Source organism: Dreissena polymorpha, chromosome 16 (genome assembly GCF_020536995.1).
Source record: "Dreissena polymorpha isolate Duluth1 chromosome 16, UMN_Dpol_1.0, whole genome shotgun sequence".
Lineage (NCBI taxonomy): Eukaryota > Metazoa > Mollusca > Bivalvia > Myida > Dreissenidae > Dreissena > Dreissena polymorpha.
The window spans coordinates 26,427,408-26,444,612 of NC_068370.1; the positions used below are offsets into that span (position 1 = coordinate 26,427,408).

Below are 17,205 nucleotides of genomic sequence, written 5' to 3' on the forward strand. Positions count from 1 at the left end.
AGAAATTCTTATAAAGAGCCGTTACTCTTAGATTTACGGAAATTCCCTCTTTGATTATACGACAAACTATACTCATAAGAAATAAATAAAAATATTATTTAAGCTCGGGGCATGCCATTGGAACCAGTTCAAAATAATTTCAATCCGAGTTGTAAGAACATAACAAGCGACTATATTCTTCTGTTTCTCAATTATTAAAAAACATCAGGCTTAACGATATATAAGTGGTATTTGCAGGTGACCCTCTATTCATAAAAAGCATTTCATAGAACATTGATTTTGTTGAAATAAATTTTCACGAAACGCTCTAAAACATGCAAGTTTAAGGTACACACAATGAATGAAGGTCGTGTTGCGTTTCCACATAAGCTGTGGCGCAATGTACCTATTTTAAAGTAGCAGCGACACTGAAATTGAAGCGAGGTATATATTAAGAATTGGTTACATCTGAAGTACTTTTCGGTTATAAACTACAAAATTTATATGCGTTCGTACCCACATGAGAGTTAATCCAATATGATTGTATCCATAATTAGTAGTTGGGGGTGCTGCGATCCTCATAATACGCAAAAATATATGAAATACGAATATATGAACAGAAAACAGTTTTAAATAGCTTGATCATAAGTAAATTCAAGAGATACAACATATTTACAAGCAACCAATGATTCATAACAACATCGATTTCGGCAATAATTAAAACAAAACACTGATAACACTGACATTGTTATAACCATGTACATGTATACAAATTTTACAATTTAGTCTGATACATGTCCGTATGATGACGTCAAATTGCATTGCTGAAAATGCCTCCCACGCGGCCCCTCACTTTATGGAGCCATCACAACTATACCACAGGTGGTTAGCGTGTGGCTATGATATTAATTAGTAAAAACATCATTTTGAATGATAAATAATCATATTATAACGAAAAAATAAATTTTATGAAAAAAAAATCACTATCAAATATATATATAACAAGGTATGCAACTCAAAATCACCCCAAAACGGGGTGCATCGCTTTGAACAGCCATATCTTCATCAATTGTGCAGCGATTTGCACGATATCGGTCTTATTCAACGCAGAAATGAATTTTCTTTCTGGAAATGTATATGTCTTGCAATATTTTTACAAATGCTGGGTCAACTTATAAGAAATAACACGATACACAACTCGGATGACCCAGTTGACAATGATCATGCAGTCTTTAAGACTGAAATCTTCACGGAGTAAAGGGCATCTTCCCTACAAAGGTCATGTACCTCGATACCATAATTCAATAAAACGTATGAAAAAACATTATTACCGTTCTTGTCGTTACATTATGCATCAAGACTAACTGTCCAGCGCCGTTTGAAACCTTTGTTTACATACATTTCAACTAACTGACATTTAAAAGACACGAGTGATTTCATTGGTCCAATGCGGAGGTGTGTCTTTACAACTGGATTTCATTCATAAAGACTGCATGATCATTGTCAACTGGGTCATTAACTGGGTCATTAACCACATTTAATTACCGTACACAAGTATTATTTCTCCTTTCTTTGGTACAAATCAGCATTCTGTCGAGCGGTCCAAGATTTTGTGTTGCTGATTTTTTCCACACCGAATGTTACAGAATATAGTAAAACATCCTTGTTATGCTCCAAGTATATGTTACAAATCGTCATTCGCTTTACGATCGTCTTTGTTGCTTGTAAACATGTCCCATAGTTTCTTCACTAAGTCTGTGGTAACAATATCAGTAGAATTGGACGCGATCATCCTAAGGACAAACACACCATCCTCACGAAGGTAGTCGTCGATAAATTTAGTGCGAACCGTTTTGTCAAACTGCTCATCGTATAAATTCTTGCCGATGTCCAAGTACTTCTTCACAAACCTTTGTCGATTGGACTTGAAATTGACAGTAAACAAGAACTGTCCGAAGTTACAGCATGCGAGTACAGCAACGACGACGAACCAAAACCAGAGCAAAATGAAGAATTTCTCGTTGAATAAATTTATCGGCAACACGCACTGGTAGGTATGGCGTTTGATGTTTTGAAGATGTCGAATCTCAAAGTCGCAGAAAGTGACGAGAGGGAATCGTGGGCTATTTGTCCACGGCGTGTTACTTCTCAATTTCTCTAGGACTTCAAACCCGTACCAGTTGTAAGAAACCGCCAGGAATGCATTTAGCAGATAGAATTGTCCAATAGCGTTTGCAACATAAAGGAACTTCGATAAGAGAAAAAGACCGGGTAAGAAGGTGCCTCCTCGTTTGCTGCAAAAACATCCAAACGTACCAGTAATGCGATCTCTTGTTCGGGTATACACATTGTTTTTGTAGTTACGTTGCGTTTCTAGCCATTTGTTAATAAGGTATGCAAGGCGGTCAATGGCATTATCGCAATCTTTCGGGGAGGAACATTGCGTGCTCTGTGAGAGATCCACGACGCCGTCGAGGCTTATGCCCGCATAATGATGCATAAGTCTCCAGATGACATTTGGAAACTTGAACATGAAGGCTTGCAGCAGAAGAATGAGTGGTACCCATTGATAATAAGTAGTTTCTCTATCTTTACGCTTGTCAATGTCCACGGGCAGATTTTCGAAGAAGGCGATGTGGTAAGTGTTAGAAATCCAGCAATAACTTTCCACGTAGGCCTTGAACCAATCTTTCTCGTATTCCGCTGCGAGCCAGCAGTTGATTGGTTTGCCCACAACCTGAACTGTTGACACTATCACGGCGACGATAATCAGGAATAAACATGTGTACATGTGTGAACATCGATCTATCCAGTCATCCGTGTGATGGCCAGTTATCACTTTAATTCGCTTCTTAACTTCGGTTAACACCGCATCCACCCTTCAAGATAAACATTAATTGTAAAATGGTTTCTTAATGCATTCAATATTTCAAAACTTTAGGAAGACAGAAACGCAGATAACCATTGCAACGGAAATTATAGGATGTAATTTCGTAATTAAAATCAGCGCTGTGAAATCATATTTTGTAAATAATAATCAATATTTATGAAAAGGAAATGTTTTGGATTCTTATATTTTTTCGTGTTGCGAAGTATATACACGTGTACTACTTTTTCAATGACAACTTAACCTAACGTTTTATCCTGGCAGTACAAACATCAACATACGATCGATCAACTGATATGTTTTTATTAAGAAGAAAGATATTGCTTATCGGTCAATATGCTACGAATAGGACAGGAGGGTTATGCTTATATATTTTTGACTTAGCATTTTTATTTTCATTAACAAGTTCGCACAATGTCACACAGGATGTTTAAGTATTTGCGGAAAAACGAAATCACGTGTTTTGACTACATTTATATTACATTTACACGAAATATGGATAAGCATGTATATATACGAATGTCGATAAAAATCATAGAATCTGTTAAATGGTAAAAGTTTGGAATGATTTAAAAATCAGTCATTTAAATTGCTAGCAAGATCACTTCTTTTTCTTACGTGAATTTGTCTATCGACAAAATCCTGTAAATGTTTTATTCCAAAATCTCGTACAATTATCAAATTAAACACTAACGATTTCAAAAAGTGTTGTTTTTCTGTCATAAATGATGCAAAAAAACTATATTCAACGATTCAACAAACATGTACAATAGTATTTATGACATTAATGAACGTTAATGTCATAAATAAAATACTTCTGTCAAGGGACATTTTGGAGGGAACAGGTTCGATGGCTGCATATTTGTTAAGCTCTTAAACACATTATAAGAAGCAGTCAGATATTAAAGCATCTTAATAAATTCCCATGTATTTTGTCTGTAATGTATAACATTTTTCAAATAATAAAAACGAGTGATCAACATTCACTTAAAAACGTTTATTGTTTGTTTTAAACGCTTGATGCAGCAAACAGATTTTTTACAAGTGACCCTTGAAACCATTATGACCATATCATTTTTGACGTTCCATATCCGTGATAAGAACAAGACAAAGTCTTCATGATTGATGCCCTTCATTTATCATCGTGTGTGTACAATTTAAACTTTTGTTTGCAACATATAAATGAATGGTTTTGGCAGCAAAATAATATCATTTTGAGTAAGAATGTATGTATTTATATTATTCAGTTATAACATAAATTAATTAATAGTTAGAAATTATTTCCGATATAGTACAACACAGCATAGGAGCCATCTTGTGGGGGAAAACAGAAACAATTTAGACAACATAATTGCACAACATCAAACCGCGAATGTATGCTTCTTCGTGAAGATAGTTAAATTGATATTTATGATACGACTATTTTATGTACATACATTTATTAAGTAATGGTATACATATATAAAAATTGTTAACATTCTCTTTGTTGTAAGAACATCTGGCAAACTCATTTGAATCAATATTTCATAGGATTCGGCATGACAAGCTCAAAGTCGTTTTCCATATGCCATGGGATCTTTCAGATGAGAAAGAATAATTGTAATTTGAGAAGACTTGTAAGATTAAATTAACATTAAACATTGCTATAACGTAGTGACCTATGACGAAATGCAAGCGATTGCAGAATAGTATAATGCTAGAAACAGTATGACGGTATTTTGCATATGACTAATAATTTCGTACTTTTCAAACACAATATTAAACAAACGCAAATATTTTTTAACGGCGAATGGTTTGCCTTCGTTGGTCATCGCGAAGGTGACCTTGTGATTTCTTTGGGTGGTTATCTGAGAGATACATTTCTAATAAATTCCAGACAGTACACTGATTACACAAAATACCTGAAAATATTAACTATTCCATAGTATAAATGATCTTAAAAATCAGGTAAGAAAGTTTCATCACAGCGACCTGTTTTTACATTGACCCTTAATAGACATCAAACATTCAACCCATTGACGACATTACGGAATGGACGTGTTGTTGAGCCGTTGGTCAAACTGCCCATGGTTCGAAATTCCGGTCGGTGCGACATGTTATTATTTTAAATTAATTCTTGAACGAAGTCGTTACGTGAATAAGTTTTGCAAATCCTGATGGTTAAATGACTATTTTAATCGTAGGTGTAATACAGATCTTCCAAGGGGAGCAATACTTTGCGATTTTTAGAATACTGGGACGTCTGCGTTTATTTCTTTACTTCAAAACTTGGTCACGTTGTCAAACTGTATAATATAGGTTAAACATTTACTCATACAAGATTTGTAATTTTTGGCAAATGTGTTATCAATCAAGTGACTCTGTGTCGTAACACGCCACCAAGTGTACTTCAGTTTACGCAACTGACAAAAATTTAAGATAACTATATCTCTTGTGTAAACTGAAGTGCATTTCAGGTCCTTAAAACAGTAAAAACACCTTTACAGGTTTGTTGTGCTTAAGGCATAATTAGCAAACCGTGAATACCGATGCGAATATGTTAAAATCGATAACGATTCAATTACTATACGTTAGTTTCGATTTTGTGTCACGGACTAAGACATGCAAGAACTGACGTGTCCGTCAATACTACGCTTTCGAGCACATACCAATATATGTAATAATCTCATCTCAATCTCTTGTACGATTTAAGAATCTTTCGCACAATTCCACGATTCGGTGCTATAATGGCATTATCATCAATATTTGGAAGGTCGTATTTGTTTCCTGTTCTACGAGAATATAGATTGCAATACGTTTATCAAGAGCCAATTCGTGTCTTTATGATGTTTTTAGATTTTGATTACGATGTCACGATTTGATCGATGATGTGAACGATCTGAACTGCGACAATTGTCGGAAACCGTAAATATTCCATTGTCACTATTTAATCTATTAATAATCACTAGCGTATTTGAGTGGACATTGGTTCGAACGATGACCTACGACTGGACCTGAACGATTTAAATACTGCAAGTTTGACCATAGAGCCCTGTATTCACATTGCCTTGCCTTAGAACGCCTGCCAACACCAGACTGTTAAATACGATACGATACATCGATCATTGTAACAGTGCAATTCGAATTGATAAATTGGATAATTTATCACAGATGATTGATTTTTAATCATAAACAGATTTATAGGGACTTGCTCACATATTGTCGAAAAGACAATTTTCCGACTTTTGGTTGTCACGGATTGAACATATGAAAAAAACACTGTTCATCAGGGAGAGAAATAAGACGTATGACCAGAGCTCCAGATAAGAGGCGTATCTGCGTATTTACGCAAAAAAACGCATTAAAAATCGGCCCAGTACGTAAAAAACGCAATACAAATCTGTGTACGTATTTTAAATAGATTAAAGTGCGTAACCGGTTTAACCAATAATCCAGTTGAGATTTTATTGTAAATTAACCATTGAATCAAAAGTGAGGCAGCCAAAATAAGCTTCTAATTAAAATGGCGGCCCATCATGTTTGTGGGTTAAAAAAGGGACGTTTTAAGCAACCAGCGGCTCCTGCGGGAACATTTTTAAAGAAATTCTGTTTATATCGTCATTTTAAATTCATCCTTTTTGCATTTAATAATATAAATAACAAATAATAATATTTCTAGATTAAACACGCCATTTACTGTGTCAGTTTTCTATGGAAATGAAAAATACCCCAAACTATTCCTAAATACCCTTTATGGCTGAAACAAAGGAGTAAAATACGCTTTAACAATAATATCAAGGGGTGAAATACCCTTTAGACTAAATCTTTATCTGGAGCTCTGCGTATGACGTTAGACTAACAATGAAAATACATTTTCATTTTTGGCTAATTATTATTAGAATTTTATAAAATTACAACACGTAACGATTAATTATGACGGTTAATTTCGTTGTATGTTATATTCAGTGACAATCCGTGCATCTCTTACATAAAGTATAAATGCTGCACTTAATTCATAATAGTGGTATTACGTTTCAATCAATTAATAAAATGTCAGTGGTTTGAGCCACGGATTGGGTGAACGTTTTTTATTCTTTCTTAAAATCGATCATTTTATTATTCTTGAGCTCTTTAGAACCGATGTTCAATTTGATCAATTTAAGGCATTTAATGATGACTTTTAAACTAAGACACGAATGAACTAAACTGTCTTGGGCAGCTTTAGTGATGTTTGAGTCTACTTAATGTGACTTATGGGAAAGAGGGGGTGCAATTTGCGCTATATTTTAAAGGCAGAATAAATATTAAGCTGGCTGCATTTAGAATGAATGTGATTATATCGATTTATTTATTTCAATCAGATAGTACTTTAATTCCTTTTTATTGATACTTTTTTATTTAAAGAATGCTTCCTTAATTTTAGAAAAAAAGCATCAGAGCAAAAGTCATGATGGAGATTGAAAGACAAGAGCTTACAAGGTTCATCGGGTTTCACTTTTGGCATGTAAGAAAAACTGATTTCACTGGTAACCATGTATTTACACCAAACAGGAGTAATTTTCAATTTTATCAAGATATCATAAGAACGAATATTCGTTGCAAGTTCATTCACGATTGGACGCAAAATGGGATTTATAGAGAGTAAACGATATTATATAATAGAAATATAAACTGTATATGTAAAAATGCCAGCCACGATTGGGGCATTGTTTTTCAAACGACCAGAACTAGTTTTGAAACTCGGTCAAAATATCATTAGAACAAAATGTTCGAAGCAAGTGTAATGAAGATTGTGCTAAAATAGTAACTCTTCGAGTCCTAACGAACTTCTTTATAGCCATATAAGGTGAAATGGACGGTCATTATTTCAACGGACTCAAACCATATTAGAACTCCACTAAAATATAATTAAAATAAATGTTCTGGGCAAGCTTCATGGTGACTGGAAATGTGAATGTGAATTCTATAGTGTTATCAAGGTTTCAATTAAGCTGTGAAAGACAAAATTTAACACCCCCGGCGGCCATTTTTTTTCAATAGAATATTATGATTTTTAACTAGGCTCACTAATAATAAGAACATATGCTCTGAGAATTTTTTACGATAATTGACTCGAAAATTTGACTTCTACAGTGTATAAGAGGTTTCATTATAGCCTTATCAGCCCCCCCCCCCCCCCCTCTCCCCTGGCGACCATCAACCTAAACAATTGTTGAACTCGGTCGTGATATCTTTAGAACAAATGTCCTGTCCAAGTTTCACGTTGATTTCTAAAAATGCGAATTGTTAAGTGTTAACAACGTTTCACTTTACGCCACTTGAGGAAAAACAGCCTCACTCCCCCTTGCAGCCATTTTACGTTAGGTTTGCATGATAACGGTGGTCAGTCCGCAAATTACAATCGAAGATTAACATCGGTTTACGAAAACTGCATTATCTTTCAAATGATTGAATTAAAATATACTGTTAGCAAAATTAAGCTTCTATTATTATACTTAAAAAACGTAACTCAAATGTTGACATCTAAGAAATATATCGAACACTTTAAACAATCATTACGAAGTCAAATTACAATTACACTTGGTGTTGTCGAGCATAGAAAATTTAATTTTAATTTAATTACATAAACTAGCTTTCTGAATCATGCCATTAACAATGGAATCGCTTCAAGACTGTGTTTTGCAGATTAAACTGAATAATTGTGTAATGTATCGTTTACATAAAAAAATGTTGAAATATAAGATTTGTTATTTTTACAATATATCTTATTATGGAAAACATATACATCATATTAACTGAATATTGTATGTATGTTGGAATCTTTTTTTCTGCACTTTGACGACGAAAAACGCTTCAGATGTATGTTTTTCAGTTCACATTGAGTATTACATTCACATGACAACAATAAATGTATTATTTATGTATTAATAATATACAAAATCATAGAAATCGACAACTTAAAATAAACGGATGAAATCCGATGTATTATTTTATTCTTTTTCTGTGCTTCTGTCTGGATATAAACTATATGAATATATGAACATTTTCATACACAAAACAAATTTAACCATTTTTTTCTATTTACTTACATGACTTATGCTTAGGTAAAATACACTAAACCGGTTGAAACTTTTGTAACAAATCGACACTGAACGACAATATTCCGTTTATAACAATAAATGAGTTTCGTTTCGATATTTTATCAATAATTATCTTGCTTAGTTAGGAGTGGACATGATAACGACATAACTAGGTTCTAATTATAGATTTATCTCATCTGAACGGATGCGACAAAATCTGAGCGAAAACTATTTTAGTTATAAAAGTGTGGTTTTATGTGAAGCTACGAAAATAAAAAGGGACCATGGGTCCTAGAGCGATAACCTGAGATCCGAAAGAAATACACTTTTCTGAGAAGGTGGAGTTCAGAAGAATTTAACTACTTTATAATACATTTTTAAATAGTAATTTTCTACGCAGAATAGTGTGATAAACATTCAATAATTAAAATATTCCAGCACAGAACGCTTATGTACATATTTAAACCATATATTTGTTTACGGGGTAAAAACTCTGTCGGAATAACCTAGTTGGCCAGCTGGTTGTCTCTCTTGCAAAAGTGGCTGTCTAAACAAAGTTCCAAAGGTTACATTGTATCATTTATAGATCAATTTTAGAGAATCCAATTACAGCTCCAATCATATCACAATCATCATCATGGCCAAATTTGTTTAACGAGAACCATTTTAGAATTTGGCCGAGATATCATTAGAAAAAGTGTTATTACCAAGTTTAAAATGTGACTTCAAGCACTTATATATACAAGCTCTTTTTTGACTAAGTGACTTAGCTTTTGACATCACGTTAACAAGTTTTGAACTCTACCAAAATAGGTAGAGCCGAGTTATTAGTATAACACATGTTTTGACCAATTTTCATAAAGATTTGACTAAAATGTGATTTCTATAGCGTTTACAACGTTCCAGTACATCATTATATGGTTAACTGGCACGAGGCGGCAATGTTTAAAACGAACCGGAACATTTTAAAACTCAGAAGATATATAATTGTACCAAATGTTCTGACCCAGTATCAACAAGATTGACCTTAAAATGTAGCCTCTAGAGTGTGAACAAGTTTTTTCTTTGATTTGACCTGATTACCCATATTTTACATATGAAAAACAACAACGTTGGGACAATCATCTGACAAAGTTTCGCGAAGATTGGACAATATCGCCTTTAGAGTGTGAACAATGAAAATGTTGATTAAATATAATATTATCATGAGGGGCATCGAATAATAAACAAACGTTCTGAACAGAACATAGTTAAAACCAATGTGATGACAGAATAACATAAATAAAAGAATGATCTCTTAAAAAATACCACTTTGATAAATATTGGCTATATGCTAACCCACAGATTACAACAACCAGCTTTTTATTGAACGTTTTCGTTGAAATGTCGATTATTCGAATTAGATACATCAACAAAGAATCTTACACTAGTGTATTGTATCGTTTAAACTTTCAATTGAATCTTCATAGCTTTTTCCAATAGTCTTTGAAAAGTCTTGAATTCATTATCAGGGATATATATATATACGTGTCTAAAAATCAAGAAGCCGTTTTGGTAATAAACATCCTAGTTGTAAAATACAGATAAACTGCTTTCCACTAATGTCATCAGCTAGGTACCACTTGTCATTGCTTGTTTCGCCCTTTTAAACCTAGGACAAGCTCTAAGTGGCGGGCGGCAGTGTTGATCAGACACTACCCATTAGTGGATGGCTTCCAGCTACTGGCGTTCCTCCTTAGCCACAGCCAGCTGGAGCTTCTTTCTGCTGCCTGTGATACCTTCTTAATGGCCAGCTTTCTCGCCTGTCCCTCTATTCCCATATCATGGAACATCTTTCCCAGCGATGGTGCAGGAAACCCTCTTCATCCCACTTCAATCGGGTAGTTCCATGCTCTCCACCCGGCCTCTCTACATTCCTGGACGAGATCTTCGTACTTGGCCTTCTTTCTCTCATGTGCCTGAGTACATCTTTCTTCCCACGGAACAGTCAGCTCTACCAGGATGATCTTCTTTGTCTTTCCGGAGACCATCACAATGTCTGGGCGTAGGGTAGTGTGGACAATGTCTGGAAACTGCAGCTGTTTCATAAGATCTGCCCGTAGTTCCCAGTCATTTGTGCCGTCTAGGATACTCGGATGTCCTCCCTTTGTACCCTTCATTACTGTCCCTGCTGGTACAAAGTTGATGTGCTTTGCCCCTGCATGTACTCGTGCCTTCTTCTTGTGTCTCTCAAGTGTATCCGCTACCTCTCGGAGTACCTGGTCATGTCTCCAGCGGTATCTCCCCTGGGCAAGTGCTTCCTTACACGAGGACAAGATGTGGTCCAGGGTAGCTCTTCCTCCACATAGGGTGCATTCTGCTGTTTCTATCAGCCCCCATCTCTGGAGATTCGCCGGTGTTGGCAAGACATCATAAACTGCCCGGATCAGGAACTGCAGTTGAAAAAACTGGTACTTCCAGATATCTGTCCATGACAGTTTCCTCCCTGTTGTCTGCCACTTTGTCCAGCTTCCCTGGCTCCCCATCTGGACTGCTTTCACCTTTCTTATCTCTTCTTCTTCCTTTCGGATTTCGCTCTGGACAAGTTCTCTTCTTTGGACTGTTGTGGCTGAACTCCACGGTTGTCTAGTGTTCAAGCCGAGTCCCTGTCTACCTTGACAACTTGTTCCCACTATGTCTTGATGTCTCAGTCGACTCTCTGCCTGCTCAACTGCATTCGATGCTGACCATCTTCTTCCAGTTCTGACCTCTATCCCTGCATTTCTAATGCTCATGTCACTAGAGTCTCGTAGGGTCAACACGAGCCTTGCCTTACTAACTGTGTACTCCTCTACAATTGATGAAAGAGGGAGCTGCAACATTCCGGTTCTGTTGTAGAGTCCAATACTTGTCATACATGATGGAAGTCCGAACCATCGTCTCAGGCTCTTGTTTATCATGCTTTCCAAGCTATCAACCGTCGATGTTGGGATCTCATACAACATTAGTGGCCACAGAAGACGGGGCAGGAGGCCATGCTGGAAAAGCCATGCCTTGAACTTCCCTGGTAGGCCTGTTCCCTCTATCTTTGCAAGCCCATTCCTCAGTTGCTGCCTGATGCGCTCTGTGTTATTTCTGCTATCACCCAGTGTGGTGTCAAACCATTTACCCAAGCACTTGACGGGGTTGTCAATAAGTGATGGGATATCCTCGCCCTGTACCCTGAGTGTTGTCTTCTGCCAGACTTTACCTCTTCTCAAGATAAGAAATCTTGACTTCCTTGGTTGAAGGCCATTCTAGCCCATGACACAACATCTTCAAGGGCTGATAGGATCCACCGAGCTTGTATGTGGGACTCTGTTGTGATAGTCAGATCATCCATAAATCCCCTCTGTGGTGGAAGTCTGGTATCTGTCTGGGTCTTCGGTCCCCTTGACTCCCTGTCTCCGGCTTTGATGATGAGATTCATAGCGGCGATGAACAGTACTACTGACACTGTGCAGCCGGTTACAATCCCCTTCTGAAGCTGTATCCAGGATGTTGTAAAGTTCTTTGTTGTGAAGCGCATGTTGATGTTTCTGTAGTAGCTTCTGACAATGCTCTGAATATGTTCTGGTACATGGTGGTGTTTCAGAGCAAACTCTATTACCTGGTGGGGTACTGTGCCATACGCATTTGCTAGATCAGCCATACAACTGTGAGATCTGTCTTGTTGATCTTAGCTTCCCTGATTAACTGGCTATATAGCGCATGTGTGTTCAATGCAGCCAGAGAATCCTGGAACACCTCCATTCTGTGCTGATGTGTCATGTACCCATTACGGTCATGAATGTTGTAAGACGGCCTGGCAACCACTGACATGAAGATCTTGCCCTCCACATTCACAATGATATTGTCCGGAACTGTCCAATATCCTTGGAAACCTCCTCCTTTGGGACGAAGATGGCCTTCTGCTCGCTGCCACTCCACAGGTACATCTCCTTGACGCCAGACCACCTTCAATAGTTTTCACAACCGTCTCAGCAGTTTTGGGCATGACTTGTACACCTTGTAAGTATTCCATTTGGGCCTGGTGTTGACTTGGATCTAGCCTTCTTGATTATATCTTGGACCTCTTGAGGGTTGGTTCTCCCTCAGTAAATGCAACAATGGGCATGGGTACTGGGGCTATGCGTTCATGTCCCTCCATCCGCATATGTCTCGCCTGATCAGAGTGCGTGTTCTTCAGATGCTCTTCAACCTCCTCTTTAGAACAATTCAGCTGTCCCGCTTTCTTCTCTTCAAGGATATCCTTGCTAAAACCATAGGGATTGTGGTTCGTGATCGTGTTTGTCTGGCCTTCTCCTTCTAGCTTTTCGTATCCTTTCCGCTTTCTCAGGTCTTGAAGTCTGCGTCTGGTGTTGTCTCGTAGTTCTGTAGGCCAATTTTCTCTAGCTCTGATGCCTGTCTGTACTGGTTCCCCAAGTTGCGAAGGTCCTTCCTCAACTTCTCTATTTCTATCTGCCGTCTGTTCTTGGCGACTGTAGTCTGCTTCCTTTCCGATGGTGTCACCCCAAATCTTTCCTTCTCGACTGCATATATCAGTCTACACATACTCCGCAGTTTCCTTTCTACTGTTCCAAGTAACACCTGTACCACGATGCCATCTACATCCTCATCAAACTCCTTCCACTGTTTCTCGTTCATAGCTGGCCATTTGATGCGGTCTAGTCTGTCATCTGTATGACTGCCCTGGCTACCAAGATCATGTTCTGGTCTTGTAGGCTTATCCACCTGTTCCACCTCAGATTCGTGGAGATCCTCAGCACTGTGGTGTTTCCTGGCTGTGGTCCTCCTGTGTCTCACCAGACAAGTCTGTGCACTGTCTCTGCTCCGGATCAGGCTGACAACCCTTCCTAGACCGGTGTATCTTGAGACCCCTGGCATTCTTACAGATTTTCCCGCAAACACACTGAGCTGTCTCTGTATAGGCCTCACCTGTCAATGTCCGTTGTACTAGCCGTGTCGATTCCGTTGTGTCCGTCCTATTGGATCTCTCTTCCACCCCCCCTCTCGGAAGACCCTGGGGGTATCTTTTTGTATGTCTTGTTGTAGCTGTTCTGTGGGTTACTCCTTACGGGGTCATCATCTTGGGGTGCCGGCCCTTGATGCCCAATTCCAGTCTCTCCTGGATGTCCACTGTCTCTCCAGTTGTCACCAATCTATTCCTGGTTGTCATCCAGTCTTTCCTGGAAGTCACTGATTCCTCAGAAGTCATGTTGTAAAATACAGATAAACTGCTTTCCACTAATGTCATCAGCTAGGTACCACTTGTCATTGCTTGTTTCGCCCTTTTAAACCTAGGACAAGCTCTAAGTGGCGGGCGGCGCAGTGTTGATCAGGCACTACCCATTAGTGGATGGCTTCCAGCTACTGGCGTTCCTCCTTAGCCACAGCCAGCTGGAGCTTCTTTCTGCTGCCTGTGATACCTTCTTAATGGCCAGCTTTCTCGCCTGTCCCTCTATTCCCATATCCTGGAACTTCTTTCCCAGCGATGGTGCAGGAAACCCTCTGCATCCCACTTCAATCGGGTAGTTCCATGCTCTCCACCCGGCCTCTCTACATTCCTGGACGAGATCTTCGTACTTGGCCTTCTTCTCTCATGTGCCTGAGTACATCTTTCTTCCCACGGGACAGTCAGCTCTACCAGGATGATCTTCTTTGTCTTTCCGGAGACCATCACAATGTCTGGGCGTAGGGTAGTGTGGACAATGTCTGGAAACTGCAGCTGTTTCATAAGATCTGCCCGTAGTTCCCAGTCATTTGTGCCGTCTAGGATACTCGGATGTCCTCCCTTTGTACCCTTCATTACTGTCCCTGCTGGTACAAAGTTGATGTGCTTTGCCCCTGCATGTACTCGTGCCTTCTTGTGTCTATCAAGTGTATCCGCTACCTCTCGGAGTACCTGGTCATGTCTCCAGCGGTATCTCCCCTGGGCAAGTGCTTCCTTACACGAGGACAAGATGTGGTCCAGGGTAGCTCTTCCTCCACATAGGGTGCATTCTGCTGTTTCTATCAGCCCCATCTCTGGAGATTCGCCGGTGTTGGCAAGACATCATAAACTGCCCGGATCAGGAACTGCAGTTGAAAAAACTGGTACTTCCAGATATCTGTCCATGACAGTTTCCTCCCTGTTGTCTGCCACTTTGTCCAGCTTCCCTGGCTCCCCATCTGGACTGCTTTCACCTTTCTTATCTCTTCTTCTTCCTTTCGGATTTCGCTCTGGACAAGTTCTCTTCTTTGGACTGTTGTGGCTGAACTCCACGGTTGTCTAGTGTTCAAGCCGAGTCCCTGTAAATCAAGCATCGAAATATTTAATTTATCATATGCAGCCTACTTGAAAACAGTCATTTCTCGGTACTATGAGAAGGAAACTATTTGTGCCTCGAAAAAACGTGAAAATATCAACATAATTATTACAACTGTAATTTTTATGCAGATGCACACGTGAGTAAATAATTAGGTATGGCAGAGTATATTAACTCGGGCATGTGCTTATTACTACATATACGCTAACACTGACACGAGTGCGCTCAAACACTTTGGTATTTTCTTAGCACACCTCATAAAATTATCGTTGAATGGTCGCGTTCACGTTAACATGCGAAAATAATGATATCGCATTTGCAACCTGTAACGGTCGTCTTCATACAATAATGATAATGATAATATTGAAATTAAAACTACATTATAAATTTTAACTTTAATAATAATTATCCTTAAGAACATTTCTTACTGGTACCACATACATTTTGACAAATCTTTTGACTTTTAAATGGATTTTGCAGCCGATAGACAGTTTACAAACATGTGCCATTTTTGTTTACACTCTACTGGGAGTCTTATATGCTGATCTATTCTGATGAGGCTAAATATTCAATGTCCATTCAAGAATTATAAAATATGTAGTTTAGTTGGTTGGTAGTTCGATCGATCCAGGTTGCTTCCCTATATCTAGAAGACTCTTTGACCAACATGCAACAACGTTCATATTCTGTCTCCCATGCAGAAAATAAAATAAATAGTCTAATTAATACTGAGGTCAACACTTCAAATGTCGATGTACAGGGGGCTTTAACATTAAACTGGTTTCCAGTTGATGGCTCTGTACCAACTGGCTAATTTAAATACATGTATATACGCACACAATCTATTGATTGGGAAAGTTGACCGTTGAAACTGCTGTACACAGCTCATTATTTCTTTTTTACACACGATAACTACAGGCTCAAATTAGACAATCAACTTTCTATGCAGAAATACATCTCTTTAATTTTCAAGTTGACCATTACAGGTGCAGAATTTTAATAATTCTGGTCTGCTGGCGTAAAAAGTATCCAACATTTTATTGGCTATTGATAAAGGTCAATAAAGGACATAAACTTTAGACACTAATACCGAAAAAAATAATAGATTTAAATTTCAACAATTATTCAAAATCAGTCACAACTATCGTGTGTCTGGACAATGACATATGTTTTGATCCACTCATGGTTCTCACATAATACGGCGTCTGTCGCAAAAAGACTTTTATAACTTTAAAATGCACACTGGTCAACAGGAAAAAGACCATGCTTCCATAAACGGTTTTATCATTAAATCATGTTCGCATTATATGTAGCGACACCTTTGTTGTAAGATCATCGAAGTAATTATTCTTCTCGGTGTAAACATTCGAAAAGAGAAAATAAAGAATTAAAGGCTATCTATACTGGATTCCTCCAGTAAAATGTAAAAATAATTTCAGAATACATTCACATTTGAATTCATTGACGACCTTGCTGCAACTCGGGGAAAACATGTTTGCCAACATTATATTGTTGTGTGTGGTGTTGTTGTTGAGTGTGTAAAATTATTATTTGATAAATAAAATCGCGAAATCTATCGATTTGTAGCTATGATAATCATTTAAAATTGAAAAAAAACCACTATAGAATACATCTCAAATATTGATAATAAAATAATGGAACGAGCTCATTTCTCGTTTCAAATTAATGACAGCAGAACTAATGAGAACTCAAGGGCATATCTTTAACATTACAGTTTAATACCTTAACAAGAGGGACTTTCTTGTGCGACGAACAGCTAGCCATTATGTTCATAGCATACTTACACATAAATCGAAAATGCATAAAGTAGTAACGTTTTATACGGGCAAAAGCCCGCGTAGCGGCGTTGACCGTTCATACATATGGATATTTAGCCAAAACAATAGACAAGGGATGCATCTGAAAAATTTTCGACACGCGTCAATATTTTCGC

General features: G+C 37.8%; 2 protein-coding genes across 2 annotated transcripts; both read right to left on the reverse strand.

Annotated features, from left to right (window-relative positions):
* Positions 1-603: 603 nt before the first annotated feature.
* Positions 604-9,101, reverse strand: LOC127862425 (innexin unc-9-like). The gene is made up of 2 exons (XM_052401542.1): positions 8,935-9,101; positions 604-2,858 (listed from the first exon to the last, which is right to left on the reverse strand). Coding segments are annotated over exons 1-2 (1,197 nt in total). The 5' UTR covers positions 8,937-9,101; the 3' UTR covers positions 604-1,663.
* A 1,686-nt stretch (positions 9,102-10,787) lies between these two features.
* On the reverse strand, positions 10,788-12,595 carry LOC127861724 (uncharacterized). Its single transcript, XM_052400410.1, has 2 exons — positions 12,206-12,595; positions 10,788-12,119 (listed from the first exon to the last, which is right to left on the reverse strand). The coding sequence occupies exons 1-2, from the start codon at positions 12,593-12,595 to the stop codon at positions 10,788-10,790; spliced, it is 1,722 nt and encodes a 573-aa protein (XP_052256370.1).
* Positions 12,596-17,205: the final 4,610 nt, after the last annotated feature.

Excerpts from the sequence above, each read along its gene's own strand:
- LOC127861724 (XM_052400410.1), bottom strand. The coding sequence starts at position 12,595 with ATGGCTGATCTAGCAAATGCGTATGGCACAGTACCCCACCAGGTAATA. Across the intron at positions 12,120-12,205 it reads TTGAAGATGTTGTGTCATGG|GGCGAGGATATCCCATCACT; the intron begins GCTAGAATGGCC and ends CTCAGGGTACAG.